Source organism: Hemitrygon akajei, chromosome 4 (assembly GCF_048418815.1).
Source record: "Hemitrygon akajei chromosome 4, sHemAka1.3, whole genome shotgun sequence".
NCBI classification, from domain to species: Eukaryota; Metazoa; Chordata; class Chondrichthyes; order Myliobatiformes; family Dasyatidae; genus Hemitrygon; species Hemitrygon akajei.
Genome location: NC_133127.1, coordinates 194191263 through 194204980, shown reverse-complemented (window position 1 = coordinate 194204980; position 13718 = coordinate 194191263). Strand labels below are relative to the sequence as shown.

The window sequence follows — 13718 nt, the reverse complement described above, 5'->3', positions numbered from 1 at the left end:
GCAAGTAAGAGATACCGAAATAATTCCTAACTAAGGTTTAAAAAATGAAGACATTTAGTGCAAAGATAGCGACAGTAACGGAACAAAAGTTCGGAGCAGCTAAACAATCGCCATCTTACCGGAAGTCCCCAATAATAATAAGAAATAAGCTGTATCGTTGTCTAGGGGATAATGAATTGTCCAATGGAAATAGAAAGTTCGCTGCAGTTCACACAGGTTGCCGTCGTTTGGGTGTCGCTGGGTTGCAATTGTTGGAGAGAGAGAGAGAAAGAGAAAAACTTGCCGACTTTCCTTTATGATTTCGATCCTTCAGGTGTCTCATTGTCGTGGCCGTTCAAGTGTGACCTCTCCTTTAGCTAAACCGTTCTTCCATGATGAGCCAGCCACCCAGGCAAGGGAGGGCGCACACGAGCTCCCACCGGCTTTCACTATAAAACGCTGTCACTGGATTTCTAGCGTTTCTCCTGGTGCGTCTAAGGGGTGTTCCCCAGACCCATCTTTTATCCTTACTCACGGGGTCTCAGATGTCAATCAGGTTGGGATGATGCAATCCCTCAACCAGACCACTCTGGTTGTCCCCTGAGGGGTTTCAATGAATAGTACAGTACTCAATACACAATTCCTTCTCCAAGAGACAATGGCAGTAATCAGTGGTTCCGTTCCGCTTATGTCAGGAGACATTCTACCTGGTTGTGTATTCTGTGTGTCTCTCTCTCATTTCCTGACATGCTATGTATCTCTCTCATTTCCTGGGTCTCAGACCCGAAATAATAGCGATCCTGCGATTCTCAAAAAGGAGGGGGCAACTTTGTACCTTTCGGCCCCTCAGAGTTGCTCCACGTTCGTGACAGAGTATTAATTTGGAGCCTAATTTGGTGCAGTGTTGGTCACCTACCCACAGGAAAGATGAGGACCTCAGCAAGGTAATTGACTGTCTGGCCCCAGGGAAGGCTCCTGGCAATGATGGGATTCCTCCAGATCTCATCAAACACTGCAAGAGCTCACTCCTCCAACCTTTACACGAGGTCCTCCGTCAGTGCTGGAAAGAAGGAGCCGTACAACAAGATATGCGCGACTCCGAAATCGTCACTTTGTTCAAGAACAAGGGTGATAGGAGCGACTGCAACAACTACAGGTGTATCTCTCTCGTGAGTATTGTTGGCAAAATTTTTGCTCATGTAACTCTGGCAAATCTACAAACTCTGGCAGAATAGGTCTACCCTGAGTCCCAATGTGATTTTCGCGCAAGGAGGCCAGCTGTCGACATGATTTTCTCACTCTGTCAACTCCAGGAGAAGTGCAGGGAACAATAGAAACCCCTCTATGTCACTTTCATTGACTTGACCAAGGCATTTGACCTTGTCAGCAGGGATGGGCTCTTTCAGATTCTCCTCAAGATTGGCTGTCCCCCGAAACTCCAAAGTATCATCAAGTCATTCCACGATGACATGAGGGATACTGTGCAGTACGATGGCAGCTCTTCAGAACCCTTCGCTATTCGTAGTGGAGTCAAACAAGGATACGTGTTTGCCCCAACATTATTTGGCATCTTCTTCTCTATGCTATTGAAGCACGTGTTTGCGACATCGACAGAAGGTATGTACATGCACACCAGGTCTGATGGGCGGCTGTTCAACCCTGTGTGCCTGAGAGCAAGAACAAGGGTGCGAAAGATCTTAATATGTGACATGCACTTAGCCGATGACACTGCTATAACCTTGCACACCAAACAACAACTACAAACTCTAATAGACCACTTCTCTAAGGCATGCAAGGACTTTGGGCTTACCTTCAGCCTAAAGAAAACAAATGTCCTTGCCCAGAACGTAGTGGAGACACCAGTCATTACCATCGCCAGTTACGATCTCACGATCTCAGGAACGCCAGTCCCCGAGTTCACGTACTTGAGGTCGACCATTAGTGACACACTCTCCCTCGATGCTGAAATCAATAGGCATATCGGCAAAGCAACATCAGTCCTTGCTCGACTCTCCTCGCAGGTCTGGGAGAATCTGAAACTTGCTACAAAGACCAAGACTGCCATGTACAGTGCATGCGTTATCAGCACCTTCCTGTATGGTAGCGAGACGTGGACCATCTACTCCAAACAGGAGCGGAAACTCAATAGTTTTCACCTGCATAGCCTTCACTGCATCCTCGTCATCACCTGGAGAGACAAAGTCCCAAACTCTGAGGTCCTCTCCTCCTGCGCTGGACTCCCCACAATGTTCATGCTTTTAAGACAACACAGACTGCGCTGGCTGAGCCAGGTCCATCATATGAAGGATGGTAGACTGCCAAAGGACATCCTCTATGGAGAACTAGCACCAGGCAAGAGTAACGTTGGTAGACCCCAGCTTCGCTTCAAGGACCTCTGCAAGCGCGACATGAAAGCCTTAAAAATCAACACAGTGCTGGGAGGATACAGCAGATGACCGCAACAAGTGGCGAGGTACTCTTCAGCAACACCTAGAGCAAGGCGAAAGAGTGATCCTGAGTCAGTTTGAGAAGCGGAGAGCACAGCGGACAGCAATTCCACGACGCCCTACACATGCAGCAACCCTTCTATTCCAGGATCGGCCTCAGTAGCCACAGTCGTGCTGCTCGACAAACTAGTGTCTACCAGAGGCGCAGTATCAATGGTTGACCATGCTTGATGGAGGCTACACACATGGTCAGCTACCTAGAAGAAAGATGTAAATAAGGTTGAAAGAGTACAGGGAAAATTTACAAGGATGTTGCCAGGTCTGGAGGACCTGTGTTATAAGGAAAGATTGAATAGGTTAGAACCTTATTCCTTAGAATATTGAAAATTTCTCAATCTTGATAGAGGTATACAAAATTATGAGGGTTTAAATAAGATAAATGGAAGTAGGATTTTTCCACAGAGGTTGGGCAGATCTACAACCAGAGGTCATGGGTTAAAGGTGAAGGGTGAGAAGTTTAAGGGGAACATGAGGGAAAACTTCTTCACTCAGACTGACATGAGAGCGTGGAACAAGCCAGCAGCACAAGTGGTCCATGTGAGTTTGATTTCAACATTTAAGCAACATTTGGATAGATACATAGATAGAACATAGAAATATACAAAACCTGGGGAGACGACGTATAAGGTATCATTATATGCGGATGACTTGTTATTATATATATCTGACCCTGAAAGATCTATTCCTGCTATTTCTTCTTTGCTCGCTCAATTTAGTAACTTTTCTGGTTATAAATTGAATTTTAATAAGAGTGAACTATTTCCATTAAATATGCATGTTCCAATTTATAATCATGTACCATATAGAATTGTTACCGATTATTTTACTTATTTAGGTATTAAAATTACTAAAAAAACATAAAGATTTATTTAAAATTAATTTTCTACCTTTAATCGATCAAATTAAGCAACTTGCTAATAGGTGGTCTCCACTATCTTTGTCTTTGGTAGGCAGAGTTAATGCCATTAAGATGATGATACTACCTAAATTTTTATATTTATTTCAAGCATTACCAATTTTTATTCCTAAATCTTTTTTTTTGATATGGTTGACTCTAAAATATCTTCTTATTTGTGGCAGAACAAAAATCCTAGACTAGGCAAAAAATATTTACAGAAGCCTAAGAAGGAGGGCGGCTTGGCTCTACCAAACTTAAGATTTTACTATTGGGCAGTTAATATACGGTATTTAATATTCTGGACACAAGAATCGACTACAGCTGCTTGCCCACAATGGGTAAATTTGGAATGTAAATCTGTGCAAGATTTTTCACTGATCTCAATCTTAGGATCTTCACTTCCTTTTTCGTTATTCAAAATGAATAAACAGATAACTAATCCCATAGTCAAGTATACAGTACGAATTTGGTTTCAATTTCGTAAATTTTTTGGCTTGAATAAGTTTATGCTGTCATGTCCTATAATATCTAACTACTTCTTTCGGCCTTCATCTATAGATCAAGCTTTTCTTTTATGGAAAACAAAAGGTATAACATGTTTTCGTGATCTGTTTTTGGATGATAACATTATGTCCTTTGAACAGCTATCTAATAAATATAATTTACCTAAAACCCATTTTTTTAGATATTTGCAAGTCAGAAATTTTCTGTATAATGAATTAAGGTCTTTTTCGAAAGAATGTCCATTGGACATTACAGAAAGAATTTTAGCCCTCAATCCTTGTCAAAAGGGTTTAGTAGCTATCATTTATAATATGATTATGAGTGTACAGCCAGATGTATCAGAAAAAATTAAGAAGGAATGGCAAGAAGAATTGCATTGTCCTATATCTACTGAGCAATGGGAAAATTTTTTATCATTGGTAAATTTGTCCTCTATTTGTGCTAAACATGCCCTAATACAATTTAAGGTTGTACATAGAGCTCACATGTCTAAAGATAAACTTGCTCGATTTTATTCTTATGTTAATTCAACCTGTGACAGATGTCATTCTGATGTTGCTTCATTGACTCATATGTTTTGGTCTTGTCCTTGTTTACAAAATTATTGGAAAGATATTTTTAATATTATTTCAAGAGTTTTAAATATCAATTTCCAACCGCATCCTTTTACTGCAATTTTTGGTTTACCAATGATAGATAATAATCGTCTATCCGCTTCATCTCAACGAATGATTGCATTTGTTACATTAATGGCTAGAAGATCTATTTTACTGAATTGGAAAGAAGTTAACCCTCCAACTGTATTTCAGTGGTTTTCTCAAACAATTTCTTGTTTGAGTTTAGAAAAAACTAGAAGCGTGGTTTTTGATTCTTCAGTTAAATTTGAGGAAACTTGGAGACCATTTATTCAACATTTTCATATGAGTTAAATGGTCTGATCCTAAACCTTACTGTTATTATCCTTAATTATTTGGATGGAGGTTCGGAGTTATCGGCACTACTGTATGTATTTAACATTATGCAATTGCCCATGTTGGTTAGTTTTTTTTTAAAGTTTTCTTTTAGTTTTTTTTTCTCTTTTTCGATTCTTTTACATTAATACTATGAGTTTGGGAGGCCTTATATATTGATTATTACATATCTGATTGTCTATTTAAACTATTAATTATGTACTCTCAAACATTGTGTATTCATATTTCACTTATATTTTTCTTAAAATTAATAAAAAGATTTAAAAAGAAAGAAAGAAAGAAAACCTTCAGCACAATACAGGCCCTTTGGCCCACAGTGCTGTGCCGTAACATGTACTTACTTTAGAAGTTACCTCCAGTTACCCATAGCCCTCTAAGTAGCTATCCAGGAGGCTCTTATAGTTTCCACATCCTTCCTGTAGTGATGTGACCAGAACTGAGCACGGTACTCCAAGTGGGGTTTGACCAGGATCCTGTATAGCTGTAACATTACCTCTTGGCTCTTGAACTCAGTCCTACAGTTGATGAAGGCCAATACACTGTATGCCTTCTTAACCACAGAGTCAACCTGAACAGCAGCTTTGAGTGTCCTATGGACTCAGACCCTAAGATCCCTCTGATCCTCCACACTGCCAAGAGTCTTGCCATTAATGCTATATTCTGCCATCATATTTGACCTACCCAAATGAACCACCTCACACTTACCTGGGTTGAACTCAATCTCCCACTTCTCAGCCCAGTTTTGCATCCTATCAATGTCCCACTGTAACCTTTAACAGCCCTCCACACTATCCACAACACCCTCAACCTTTGTGTCATCAGCAAATTTACGAATTTATCCCTCCACTTCCTCATCTAGGTCATTTATAAAAATCACAAAGAGAAGTGGTTTCAGAACAGATCCCTGAGGCACACCACTGGTCACCAACCTCCATGCAGAATGTGACCTGCCTACAACCACTCTTTGCTTTCTGTAGGCAGGCCAGTTCTGGATCCACAAAGCAATGTCCCCTTGGATCCTATCCCTCCTTACTTCCTCAATAAACCTTGCATGGGGTACCATCAAATGCCTTGCTGAAATCCATATGGTAGGGGTATTGAGGGGTAAATGGTTTAGACATGCACTGGAAGGGCCTGTTTGCTGTAATTTTTAAAGACTCTATCGTTCATAAAGTTGCTTATCTGTTTGTAATAATAAGAAATCTATTATAATGCATTTTCTGTCTGTGCAGTTTGAATTAACTTTTCCCATAAACTCCTGTGGTTTTGTACTTAAATCGGTTTTGCTTTGTGAAATGTTCATGTTGTAATTTGTGCACCAAATGGACAAGTTTCTTTGAAATGCTTCAGAAATATTAAGATCCTGGGTCTTAGTTTTCCACTTTATGGAAATGCACTTTGAAAGGAGCATTTAACAATGTTTGTTTGAACTTCTAATTCTTTTTAAAATTAAAATGGTATGAATAAATATTGCAAATCTGGGTAAGTTTTTACAGGGAATCTGAGGGGCAAAATCTACCAGCATTTTGATAGACGAGAGTCAGATTAGGAGGAGGCAGTATGGCTTTCTGCATGGAAAGTTGTGCTTGATGATCCTTTCAGAAGTAACCAAAATTACGATGAGGGTATTGTCTATTTGGACTTTAGCAAGGCCTTCGACAAGATCCCACGTAGTAGGCTGGTTTGAAAGATAGGTGCCATGAAATCCAGGGGGAGTTGGTTGGATGGATTAAAAATTGCCTTGGAGGTAGGAAGCAGAGAATTATTTGCATAGTGAAGATCAGTTACTAGTGGTGTGCTGCAGGGGTCAGTGTTGGGACTCTTATTACTTGTTATTTCCATAAATTATTTGGATACAAACGCACAAACCTTGATCAGTAAAATTGCAGGTGATGCAAAATTAGAAGGTGGTGGTGATATTGAGGGAGGATATCATAGATTACAAAGGAATCTTGATTGGTTAATGGATTTCAATTCAGATAAATGTGAGACGATGCATTTTGGAAAGTGATGCACAACAATTGAAAATGATCTTAAAGGTATTTAAGGTGGTGAAAAAGGCATCTAGCACACTTGTTTTCAGTCAGGGCACTGTGTGTAGGAGTTAGGACATATGTTCCATTTTTATAAGTCATTGCTAAGTATGATGTAGTCATGCTATTAAAGGAAATATATGATTAAACTGAAAGGAGTGCAGAAAAGATGTCTGAGGATGTTGCCAGGGCTGGAGGGCCTGAGCTATATAGAGTGGTTGGCCAGGCTAGGTCTTGATTGCTTTGTAATGTTGGAAAATAGTGGTGGGGTGCTTGGGCAAAACCTTACAGGAATGGTTAAAATTATCAAAACTAAGCGGGAATAGATTTAGAGTGAGGGTTGTCTTGAGGGGATCTTTTTCACATGAACGGTGGTAAGTATAAGAAGAGGGCTGCCAGAGCAAGTGGTTGAGGGAGTTACAATAGTATCAATGTATTTGAATAGGTTGGATTTAGAGCGGGGATTGACAACCTGGGATCGACAGATGCTTTGGTTAATGGTAGGGGTCCATGGCATAAAAATGGTTGGGATCCCCTGGTTTAGGGATATGGGCCTAAAACAGGAAATTGGGATGAGATCAATGGGTACCATGATCAACATGAGCTGAAGGGCCTGTATCTGTGATGTATTGTTCAATGACTCTGTGACTACAAAAGCATAATTTCAAGTAAAATTGTCTTGACTTTGAATTTCCTTGTTTTACATGTCTCAAGTCCATTTGTTCTTTTTCACAAGCTTCACTTATTATCCCATGTTGCCATTGTGACTGATCAGTTTCTTCCCATTGTGGATTCTTCAGTTTTCAATTTAATGTTGTTTATTTTCTGGGATTTTGCACAATTTCTCAGTTCATAGGACAAGGTAATGGTAGAAAAGAAATGAAAATGATATTGGAATAGGTTTAGATCTGTATCAAGGGGGAGAAGTAATTGTTGAGGTTTTGGTGTCTAGACCATGCAGATGCTACTTGACCTGCTGAATCCCTCCAGTAGATTGTTTCTTGCTCCAGTTTTCAGCATCTACAGTCTCCTGTATTTTCATCCTGAGATCTTCATTATTTGCCTGACACTCTGGTTCCCCCACAAACCCCTCAAGACAAAATATTCTAACAATCTCAAGAGTAACACACACAAAATGCTAGGGAGATCTTAACAGGTCAGGTAGCATCTATTGAGAGGAATAAAGAGTTAACTTTCAGGCCAAGAACCTTCTTCAGGAGCTGCTTGTGCAGTTTATAATTTCATGAACAAATCTGTTTACATAACCATATGTAAACTCAACAAGGCATATTCCATATTCTCAACTATTCATTAGCTGGTGTGCAAGGGACCATTGATAATTTGTTAATGTACTACTGTGTGCTGCAAAAATCATTGATTTTTTTTCTCCCTTCTGCTACTTAACGTCAATTTAATTTGGAGGTATCCACTTCTAGCACTTCCACCTTCTTAATGAATTGACAAGAGAGGCCTACATCGGTTGGGGTCAACCATGGATGTTGTGTCTTAGCTGTATCTGCAAGTCAGTTTGGAGGGCAGGACAGTACGACTTGGAGAGCAAGCTGTTGCCTACAGAGCAGGCTCCCCCTCTGTGCACAGCTGATGAATGCAAAAGAATGGCAGAGACTGATATACTTTGGCACCAGTGGCATACAGTAGTTATCAGTCATCAATGTAGGACTGCCTTAGGGACTCCAGCTCCGGATTTTTCCTCAGGGTTTATTCCTGAAACCTACTCATGAGTGGATACAGTTGTAAGATACCAGAGATTTGAGATCAGTTTTCCTTCTCCTAGATGAGCTTTGAAATTCATTGCTATAGACGGCAAAGGTTAATAGGTTCTTGATTAGTAAGGGTATCAAAGACTTCAGGAAGGAGACAGAAGAATGAGACTGAGAGGGATAATAAATCAGCCATGGTCGAATGCAGAGCCAACTTGACTGGCTGAATAGCCCAACTCTGCCCCTATGTCGTGTGGTCTTACGGATTACAGACATCTATACTAGCTGAGCAAGCATGCGTGGGAAAAGCAGCCAGCAGCTGGCCTTACTGACTTGGTGAGTGAGTGAGTTACTCTGCTTAGCACTCCCAGCCCTGCTTGGTTCCACCTGGCCTCGATTGTTGTGGCTCAGGAAGGCTAAGGAGAGAAGGCACACAGAAATGGCCCGTTCACATCCAACAGAAGATGTATCATGACCCGTAGCCCATGATAAATATATCTATCCCCATCCATCTCGCCCGTCTCCAAAACGCTCATTCATAAGTATTGATTTGTAACCTGGGTAAGAGTCTTAGTTCAATTCTTCCCATTCATTTAACCCTCTATTGTATGAAGCTTAGGCTTGATTCTCAACCTAGGAAAGGTAAGAAAGTCCTGATCCCAAGCTACTATGGGAAGCAAAGGAAGAGGTTTCTGGATTTCAAAATCTCTGACTATAGAAGATGTTCGAGTTGACTGGAGGCAGGAAATGAGATGCCTTTTATTCAAGAATGGCAGCAAGGATATGTTAGGTAATTGCAGGCCCATGAGCCTAACATCAGTTGTGAGAAAATTAATGAAACAAATTCTGAGACTCTGGATGGGGTGGCATGGTAGTGTAGCAGTTAGTGTAATGCTATTACAGCATCAGCGACCTGGGTTCAATGCCTGCCACTGTCTGTAAGGAGTTTGTATGATCTCCCTGTGACCATATGGGTTTCCTCCATATGTTCTGGTTTCCTCCCACATTCCAGGAATGTACAGGCTAAGTTTGTTAAGTTGTGGGTATGCTATGTTGGCACTGGAAGCGTGGCGACACTTGCTGGCTATCCCTAGCAGAATCTCTTGTGTTTTTAATAAATATAATATCTAGTAAGTCTTTTTTGTTAAAATTGTAACTGAATTTCTTTACTGAAGTGAAACAACCATTAACTTAATTTGTTCTTTTTCCTACAGTTCCTCAACCATTGGTTGATCTTCATTTGAAGTTGATGAGGAAGATTGGGAAGTCTGTCAGCTTCGATCGATGGGAAAAGTACCTTCTCAGGGTAAACTACTCTCACACTGGATCTCCTGAGAAAAAAGTGGCTTAGTGTCTTGCATCACTCTGTGGTTTTCATTGCCTATAGACCAGTACAACAAAACACGGCTTCTTTGATAATGCATGTTACAAAACAAAGTTCCCTAATGTGCAAATGTCAGTAGATCGCTGGTTAGTAATAGTTGGGGACCAGGTGCAAATATCAATTACAGCATAAATTGGAATTTTATCCCGTTACTGTATTTGCATGGATTGAGTACTGCATCTTTATCATAGACTGAAGGTTCTTTAAATTAAATTTTTTTATTAGTGGTCATCGCTGTTTTAACTTTAAAATATTATAAATTATAAAACTGTAAGCAAAACACTTTAAATTAGTTTGCTTTTAAATAGATCTGCCTGGAATACAACAATACTTGGGCTTGGGAGATGGAAAAAATTGGATACACTGAGATGGATGCCGAATGCAAACTTGGCCTCTTGAAGGTAACTTCTCAACAAGCTTGTGTGCATGAACCTCTCCTGATATTAACTTGATGTTCAGTTTGTAAAGCTGTAAAGGATGAAGGTGCTGGAATTAGTTTTCAGCCATTTTAGGCATGTTGCAACTGTGAATGAAGTCACTGGAGATTCACTGAAGCTGTGATGTAGAAATCTTTATTCATTACAACAAGTAGGCATTCTTCTGGATACACTCTCAATAGGTTATACCTTTTAAGGTCAAAGATAGTAACAGGTGATTCGGTATAATTTCAGTAGTTACAATGACGTTGCTCATTTCAATATTTTGAGTTGACAGTACTTCCTTTGAATTAAATATCTACAGTGGGAGATGCCTCTGAATGCTCAAGCACTTTTGTCGCAAAATAATTCACACAAATAGTCTAAAAGCTTCTGCAGACAGAGAGCCAAACACCAAAAAAATAATGTTGTCAGGTCTGTTTCGAGTGCATAAGTATCCTGAGTACACAATAAACTGCCTATACCTGTGACCATGTTTGTTATGCTAAGTGACAACATCAGTCTTGCCTACTCTACTAATGGAAACATCTTCTCCATATTCACTCTATCCAGGCTTTACGGATTCTGTGGGATTCAGTGGGATTTCCCTCCTTCATCCTTCTGAAGCCCACCGAGTACAGGCCTAGAGCAATATATTTAGAGCCTTTCATTCCTAGGATTATTTATCTGAATCTTTTCTGGGCCCTCTCCAGGCCAGCACATCTTTACTTGGGTGTGCGGTGCAAAATTGCTCAAATGAGCTTTGTCAGGCTTCATGTTTGCCATATGTCTCTTACTCCACCCAGCCTTTCTACTTGTTGACCTCTCTGGCCCTCCTATTCACCCTATGTAACAGAGAATGGTGGGTGTGTGCATTGCCCTGCCAAGAGAGGTGCCTTTTTGGTTGGCGCGGCTGTAATGAAACCCAATTTCCCTCAGGATCAATAAAGTATGGCTATCTGTCTGTCTGCTAGAGTCAGATACATCAGAGGCATTCAAGAAGCTCTTACATAAGTACATGGATGAAGGGAAAGCGGAGGGTTATGTGGGACAAGTTTAGATTGATCTTGGAGTAGGTTAAGAGGTTGGCACAATATTGTGGGCTGAAGGGTCTTTACTGAACTGTTCTTAGGTACGTAATTTGCTCAGTATTTCTTTTCCAACTAAAAGAACCTCAATTTATATAATCTCTCTTCATAACATTCTGGTAAACTCCCTGTTTAATTACCTGTTCCCTCTAACATGACCAGAAAGAAGGCTGTATTGCAGCTCTGGTCAGACTAGTGACTAATGCAATTTAAGATTTAAGATGAGCTTTATTTGTCACATGTACATCAAAACATACGGTGAAATGTATTGTTAGCATCAGGGATGTGCTGGGGCAACTCACAAGTGTCACCATGTTTCTAGCGCCATTGTAGCATGCCCACAGCTTACCAACCCTAACCTATATGTCTTTGGAATGTGGGAGGAAACTGGAGCATTCGGAGGAAACCCATGCAGTCACAAAGAGAATTACAAACTTCTTAAATACAGTGGCGGGAGTTGAACCTCAATTGATGATCGTTGGCATTGTAAAGTGATTGCGCTAACTGCTACACTACAGTCGCCCCACTAGGAGCAAAACATTGGAGAGTAACCTTCCTGCTCTTGCACCCTACTCTTCAGCTAATATTGGCAAGAAACTATTTGCCATTTTATAATTAATCCTTAAATTATATTTATAATTATAATTAATATTGTAATTAAGTATCATATTAGTTATATATTAGAATAAATTGTAATAATATTATAATTACAAAGAAAGCATGGTAGTGCTTCTCATCCCTTAGGAGTTTGTGGAGAATCTGCAAGACACCTAAAACTTTGACAAACTTTGATAGATGTCTAGTAGAGAATATATTATTTACTGCTGGCTGCATCACAGCCTGGTATGGAAATACCAATGCCTTTGAACAGAAGATCTCTGTAAAAAATAGTAGATGTATCCCGGATGAAGCTGTCCCAACTATTGAGCATATGTAAGTGAAACACTGTCGTAGGAAAGCAGCCTCCATCGTCAGGGACCCACACCACCAGGCCATGCTCTCTTCCTGCTGCTGCCATCAGGTAGAAGGTACAAGAACCTCAGGACTCACACTACTGGGTTCAGGAACAGTTATTACCTCTTAACCATTGGGCTCTTGAACCAAAGGGGATAACTATACTCAACTTCATTTGTCCCATTATTGAAATGTTCCTACAACTAATTATCTCACTTTTAAGACTCTTTATTTCAATATCTCATGTTCTCATTTTTCGTTGCTATTTATTTACATATTTGCATTTGCACAGTTTGTTGTCTTCTGCACTCTGGTTGATCTTTCATTGATCCTGTTATAGTGACTATTCAAATGGTTCCATTTATTATCAGAGAATGTGTACAGTATACAACCTGAAATACCTAGTCTTTACAGACATCCACGAAAAACAGACCCCCAATAGAATGAACGACAGAAAAACATTAGAACCCCAAAGTCCTTTCTTCCTCCTCCAATGCACAAACAGCAGCAAGCATCAACACATCAACCTCCCCCTTACCTGTTTCAGAAAAAAAGCGTCAGCACTCACCGCCCACCAAGCAATAGCAAAGCACCCAAAGAGAGACTATGATCTACAGTCAACAAGAACTATTGATTAATTTACAGTTTGGCATGCCTGACTCTTACTGTCTCTCCACTAATAAGAGACAGGGAGGTGTCACCCATTTCACAGCGAAAAGGAAGACTAAGTCGCTGTTACGATATTACAGTGTGCTGCATCACACAAAGTAAGCATTCCGGTACAGCAGGCAGTGAAGAAAGCTAATGGCATGCTGGCCTTTATAACAAGAGGAATTGAGTATAGGAGTAAAGAGGTCCTTCTGCAGCTGTACAGGGCCCTGGTGAGACCCCACCTGGACAAGTTTGAGGAAGGACATTCTTGCTATTGAGGGAGTGCAGCGTAGGTTCACAAGGTTGATTCCCGGAATGGCGGGACTGTCATATGTTGAACGATTGGAGCGACTGGGCTTGTATACACTGGAATTCAGAAGGATGAGAGGGGATCTGATTGAAACATATAAGATTATTAAGAGATTGGACATGCTAGAGGCAGGAAACATGTTCGCGATATTGGGGGAATCCAGAACCAGAGGCCACAGTTTAAGAATAAGGGTAGGCCAGTTAGAACATTTAGAGTTGTGGATCTATGGAATGCTCTGCCTCAGAAGGCAGTGGAGGCCAATTCTCTGGATGCTTTCAAGAAAGAGTTAGATAGAGCTCTTA

At 40.5% G+C, this 13718-nt stretch overlaps 1 protein-coding gene across 7 annotated transcripts in view; it reads left to right on the top strand.

Annotated features, from left to right (window-relative positions):
• Window positions 1–13718, top strand: part of rsf1a (remodeling and spacing factor 1a) — a 124785-nt gene that overhangs the window by 44543 nt on the left and 66524 nt on the right. For all 7 annotated transcript variants that reach the window (XM_073044307.1, XM_073044304.1, XM_073044303.1 and 4 more), the window contains exons 2-3: window positions 9828–9919; window positions 10306–10398. In XM_073044307.1, coding sequence (XP_072900408.1) covers window positions 9828–9919; window positions 10306–10398 — 185 coding nt within the window. The remainder of the gene's footprint in view (window positions 1–9827; window positions 9920–10305; window positions 10399–13718) is intronic.